The sequence below is a fragment of the Oryx dammah genome, unplaced genomic scaffold (genome assembly GCF_014754425.2).
Source record: "Oryx dammah isolate SB20612 unplaced genomic scaffold, SCBI_Odam_1.1 HiC_scaffold_18, whole genome shotgun sequence".
Lineage (NCBI taxonomy): Eukaryota > Metazoa > Chordata > Mammalia > Artiodactyla > Bovidae > Oryx > Oryx dammah.
In genome coordinates this window covers 116,782,141-116,788,306 of record NW_024070202.1, presented here as the reverse complement: position 1 = coordinate 116,788,306, position 6,166 = coordinate 116,782,141, and the positions used below count along the sequence as shown (strand labels likewise).

General features: G+C 58.5%; 1 protein-coding gene across 1 annotated transcript in view; it reads left to right on the top strand.

Moving 5' to 3' along the window:
- The first annotated feature begins 82 nt into the window (after window positions 1-82).
- Window positions 83-6,166, top strand: part of PAXIP1 (PAX interacting protein 1) — a 38,802-nt gene continuing 32,718 nt past the window's right edge. Inside the window, exons 1-2 of the mRNA XM_040260136.1 lie at window positions 83-259; window positions 2,687-2,821. Coding sequence (XP_040116070.1) covers window positions 179-259; window positions 2,687-2,821 — 216 coding nt within the window. The 5' untranslated portion in view covers window positions 83-178. The remainder of the gene's footprint in view (window positions 260-2,686; window positions 2,822-6,166) is intronic.

Here is a 6,166-nt window from a genome sequence, read left to right as displayed (position 1 = left end):
TGGTGCGGCCCACGGGACGCGCGCGGCTCCCGCGCTCCAGCGGCGCCGAGGGCGGGGGCGCCGAGGGTCCGACTTGTAGTGCCAGAGCCGGAGCCGCGCGCCGGCCGCGCCGTTGGGGAGCGGGCCCCGCGGGGCCGGGCGGGAGCCGCCGCTGCGGAGCCTCGGGACCGCCGCGACCATGTCGGGCCAGGTGCCCCTTGTCCCCGAGGAGATGTTCAAGGAGGTCAAGTACTACGCGGTGGGCGACCTCGACCCGCAGGTACCCCGCCTCCACCTCGCCGCGTCCCCGCGCCCCCGGCCCGCGCCCCCCGCGCGCGCGTCCGAGTCCCGGGGAGCCCGCGAGTCCGGCTTTGCAGAGACTCAGCCGCTCGGCGCCGAGCAAGGCCGGAGGGGACGGAGCGGGCACCGGGGTCTGCAGCCCCCGCGGGAGCGCACCCGGGGCCGGTGGGGACCCCAGGAGTGGACGTGGGGCGCGTCTGCGGGGTCCGCGGCGGGCGCGGGGTGGGGGGGGCGCGTGCCCAGACTCGGGGGAAAGCGGGCACGTGGAGGGGGTCTGCGCGGAGAGCCCAGCGCCGGGTGTCCCCGTCCCCTCCCCGTGGGGCGACCCGCTTGCCTGCGGTCGCGCGGCGCCTCGCCGGCTTCCCCCCACCCCACCCCCTCTCTCCGCTCCTTCGTGGGCGGAGTCCGGACGGGGACACCCTCTCGCCGCAGCCCGGGCGGTCCGGGGCCCCCGGGCGACGGGTGCGTCCGGGGTGGGAGCTTCGACAGGGTGGAACCAGTAGGGACGCGGGTCCCAGGGTGCTCAGGGGACAGTTAGCCGCCCCCGGGTGGCAGCCACCACCACCACCCCGCCCCCTAGCTCGCTGGTCTGCAGCTCGGTCCGCTCCTGTCCTCGCCTCCCCTAAAGTAGCGCATCTGTTTGAACGTCAGAGTTTTATGCTTCCACTGTGGGAATGAACTGTAGTTGGGTCTCCAGGTGTTGTCTTCCCTAAAGTTTTATCTGTACAAGTTACATCGCCTGGGTGTCCCCTTGGCTGTGAGCGCTGAGCATGGAGAACTGAGGCCTGGGCCTCCCGAGTAGAGACGCGGACTTAATAGATAAACTGGAGGCAGAAGAGCTGATGGGTTTTGGCCTTCTTAGAGGCTTGTGAGCTGGTGTCCTAGTAACTAAACGCTCGGCAGCTCCCAAGGTGGATCCTTTCTCCCCTCTAACTCTGAAGTAGAGGCTTTGACTTGGATAAACAGGTGGTGAGCTCAGAGAGGTGAAAGTAACTGCCCGTAGCAGGGTGGAGGCTTCTCCCTTGCCGCGTGGGTGTCCTTTCTTCACTGCCTGCTGTTCCTCTCCCCTCTGCTGCCTATCCTCTGGTTCATTTTAAGGCTTTGAACACAACTGAAGCGAATATTACTTAAAACGTGGAGGAAGCTGAACTGGAGCCATGCTTACTCAACTGTGAATCAAGTCTAAGGGCTTAAAAACGTCCTTGCAAACCACTGAGGTCTGAAACTGTGTTTTCTGAAAGATGGTTGATCCTCTGAATCTTAAAATGTGGATTCCAGGAGTTCACTTCTGTCGGATGGACTTCTAGTTCACCACCACACATGGGCGCTCTCACTGCCTGGAGCTTGCGGTGTGCTGCTCAGACCCTGCCCGGGGCCTCCACCTGCCCTCCAGCCTCCGCTGCCCGCCCGGCCTCCGTTTCTGGCCCCTGTGCTCTGGAGTCTCCTTGGCTCAGAGCTTCGCCCCCATCTCTGTCATACCCAGATGGCTTTACTCGGGTGGGGCCCTGGTCTCCTCCTCGATGTGCTGCGTGTCCTCCTAGATGGCACAGTGGCACCAGGGGAAGCCGTGCCCTAAACTGAAACTCTGCCCCATCAGCTCTTAGTGGCGCTTGGGAGCTGTGCTGTCGCGGTTTCTTGCACACGCCCCCTCAGTCACCAAGTCCTGCTGATTCCTTGCATCATCTTCCCGTCCAGTTCGGGAACCTGCCTCTTTCACCTGAGTGATCGCAGGCGTTTCTTAACGCCTGCCCTGCCTTCACTCCCGCAGGGTAAACCTGTCCTCCTTCCACTGGCGGTGGTCTTTCTGTCCTGTCTGATCATGGTCTTCCCTGCTGGCTGCCTGCTCCTCAGCCTCTCTTTCAGAAGACACTCTGTGTTTTATTTTGGGGTAGAATACGAAGGCGCAGCGTGTGTGCCCACCGTCCACAGGCTGGCTTGTGTTCTGCCCAGCGTGTCGAACGCTGCCCCCTCCACACAGTGACTGTGGTTTTGCGTGGCTCCAGCTTTTAAGTTCCTCGAGATGCGGCTCCTGTAGCGCCTCTTGCGCTTGTCCGTTAAACTCCGATAAACCTCTCCGTTTATCAGAACTGCCTGTCCCCGCACCTTTCTGTTGAGACGCTGCGTGTCCAGTGCTCGCCCAGCCGTGCTCACCTTGTCTGTCAGCCCCTCTGTCCTCAAGGGGGATGCTGCCCAGTGCCTTGGTCGCAGGAGCTCTGTGCTTCCCTGTCGGTGAATCAAGACTTGGTGCATTTTGTTGTCCTGTAGGTTTCCCTGCAAATGACTCGGTGGCAGGTATCAATCCCGTGTGGGGAACGTGGTGGGTGTTTACTAGAATTTTCACGGCTCGTAATCACTGGTCTGCACTGAAATGGGGTGTGTTCTGTTGTAATTTGTGTGCTTTTTGTAGGTTATTCAGCTTTTGAAAGCCGGGAAAGCGAAGGAAGTGTCGTACAACGCGCTCGCTTCGCACATCATCTCGGAAGACGGCGACAATCCGGAGGTGGGAGAGGCCCGCGAGGTCTTTGACTTGCCTGTCGTCAAGGTGGGTGGTGCCTCTGCCCCGCTGTGCGCCCTTGGTTTCGGGTCTTGCCAGCTGCGCACTGAACTTTCTGTGTGGCTCTTCTCAGGCTGTTGGCTCAGGCTCGGGTCTGGGTGGGCAGCGCTTGCAGCACTTGGACGCCTGCGAGGCCAGCCAGCAGAAGGCCCGGTCCCCACGCTGCGGCTTACGCACCTGCCACCGTGAGCCCGTTGGTCACGGGCTGGAAGTTCTCTAAGCCAAGAAAGTGGGTCGAAGGCAGTGGACGTGCTGTCTTGACACAGATGACGCTGGTGAATTCTGCTCGGAAGCTGGGTTGACTCCGAGACACTCCTGAAGCAGGGCTCCCTCGCACCCACAGCGGCCAGGGGCCCTGCTGTTCCGGCAGGCGGTCTGGCTGTTCACTGTTTTCCGATGGGTCATGGTGGCCGCTGGTCTCGTTGTCCCCCAGGAGCTCTCACTTCCACTGTCCAGCTTGAGTGCTGTGGGTCGTTTGTTCTAGAAAGCGGAGCATCTGCTGGTGGGCGAACTGCTCGGAGTTTGTTGATATGTGTCCTGTTGCTCTGTTGCTGCTGAGGGTCGAACTAACTGCTGTTAAATGTGGGTTTTTGAAATTTAGGTTTGTAATTTTGATCAGTTTCAAATTATGCATTTGTTTTGAAATGGTTTTATTCCACTGTTTTTTTCCTTCTTCTCTTTTTCATGCTGTTGCGTGCGTTATCTTAAAATCATTGTGAAGGTTACCGTAGCTAAATACTGAGAGCCTGGCAGTTGGGGGCGAGTGCTGTGGCGGGCAGCCTGCAGGCCGGCTTGCTGCTGCGGCCGTCCGCCTCACCAGCACGGAGGCTCGGAAACGCTGCCTCACAGGTGCAGAAGCCCGACTTGTGAGAGTGAGCCTGCAGGCAGGTCTGTCTCACAGGAGGGTCCTCGCCCACCAGGCCCTCTCGCAGCCGCTGCGCGTCAGAACCACGCGCGGTTGCTTTGCGGTGTTGAAGCACAGCAGTCGCGGTTCTAGCTGGGTGCGTCTTTCTGCCTAGCCGGCGGGCTCACTCCACCTGGTCCTTCGTGAAGACTGATGTCACAGGTGTCTTGCCCGCTTCCCCTGTGCCACCTTGGAAGAGTGGACCTGCCTCCGGCACCAGGCGCCCTGGGGCCCTGCTCTGCTTCCATCCTTCCGTGGCTGTGGAGACTGAACCTCATCTCTCCCACGTAGTAGCCTGCAGCCTGTTGTCACAGTGACTCCAGGTAAACTGTGTGGACTCTTCATGAGCCTTCAAAGGGCAACCCCTTGGTAACAAATTTGGGGTGCCAGGGTCCTTGTCCCCAGCCCAGTTACAGCAGTGCTTAAGTCTGGTGACCCCATCAAGCCCCTTATTTGTAACAAATATTTTGTAGTACCCCCTTTATTACCCTGAAATGAAATTGTTATGTAAGATAACATATATTGTAAATATATATATTAGTATTTATATACAAATAGCCCAAATGGGAATGTAAACAAAAAAGGGAGGCAGATGGCAGTAAGTCCGCATTTCAGTGGAGAGACCCTGGGGGTGGGGGGTGGATCCCGAGGGACCTGGTCCTCTGTCCCGCCCACCAGCACCAGCTCTGAGGGGAGTGTGGGCTGGTGACTGGGTGCTGCTGAAGTCCTGAGCCCATCAGCACGTCCCTCCCAGAGGTCGCGTTCCCAGGAAGGGCGTCCACCACGCGACTGCCCAGAAGTAGCCATCACTCAGTCGCAGCGCGGCCGTCGTGTCCCAGTTGGCTGACCACGGCCTCGTGTGTCATCTCCTGCTGCTCCTGGGCACGCTGCTCGCTCGCGCTCTCAGCACGCCAGCCTGCCTGTACCTCGTGGCACCCCGCGCTGTCCAGGGCTGCAGTGTGGGGACGGGATGGCCGAGTCTTCCAGAGCAGTGCAGTGGTCTGCGCTCACTCCAGGACCGCGCGGCATACAGTCCTTGTCTGACCCGTTCAGTGTGCCGCCAGGCTGCTGGCTGCGCTCAGCCGAACGAACGTGGGGCCTGGTGCCCAGGGCTCTGGAGTGGAGGCTCGGTGGTGGTGGCTCCCGGGCGTTAGAGTGGAGGCTCAGTAGCCGTGGTGCAGAGGCTTAATTGCTCTGCAACATGTGGGATCGAACCCATGTCTCCGTGTTGGCAGGCAGACTCTTCACCACTGAGCCACCAGGGAAGCCTGGCACCAAGCGTTTTTAAACCTTGTGTTTTGTGGAAACGCTTTCCCCAGTGGCCTTGGAGGCCTCGTTGGAAGCGTTAGTTATGCTGACTTGCAGTGGCTTTATTTTATATGTTGTTACTTGCTTTGGGGATAAATTGCTCCCTATTACTGGGCTTTTCTAGTTCTCCATTTCTGCTTTGTTATGAGTGTGTTCTTCTTAGCTGCAGTATCTTATCTAGACTTCCCTGGATGAGGGGGTCAGGGCGAGTCTGTTGATGGCTTGGCGACTTTCAAGCAGCCAGCCCGGCAGCCTCTAGGTGCACCTGTACTTTCCCCTCCTGCAGCCCCCAGGGACAGCTTTCGGGGTGACTGCTGCAGGCAGAGTGGTAAGGGTGCCTGTCCACGGTGTCTGCTCCTCTGGCCCGCCCATCTGAGTCACGTTTCAGGGTATTGACCTGGCCTTCTGCCATATCCTCCTGCCGTGGACCAAGGGCGGCTGGGGAACTGGTCTCAGGAAAGCCACCTGGTGCTCCACACGTGGTGGCCGCTGAGGGCTTTGGGGTCGCAGCTGCAATGCTGAATGGAGCGGGGGGCGGAGCCCGTCGGGGGTTCTAGGGGGGCGGCTCCCTCCCCCGTCACTGGAGTCTCTCCAGGACCAGAGTCACGGATGACGTTACACACTCCTTCCTGCTTGGTGCCTCAGCCACAGAGCTACAACTTTGGTGAAATGGTGAAATCAGTGTGAAGTGACTCTCTTCACAGATGCCACACAATATATAGACTCATCCTGAGGCGTTGTTGACGTTACCTGGCATAGAAGGAGAGGGCACTTTGATTCCTGAGGTTCTTTCAAGGTGTATATGGTATATTAGAAGTGACTGTCGTACAAGCAGCTGAGATTTCTGAAGTCCGCTGGCTACAGCTGGCTACTGTGTGTTTTTTCACAGTAATTCTGTGAAGCAGACCTATCAGGATAATGGTTAATGTGATTTTCAAAATTAAATGTCAAGGTAAGATGATTATTCAAAAGTATAATTTACCCGGAAAGGTAGTAAGTAATGTGTTTTGCAGTTCATAGAAAGATCAGCAGACAGAAAGGCCTCATGTGATTTACAAACGTTGTATCTCCTTGGCCTCCTGAAGAAAAACCCCAAAACTCCCGCCTTTAGACGAGCCAGG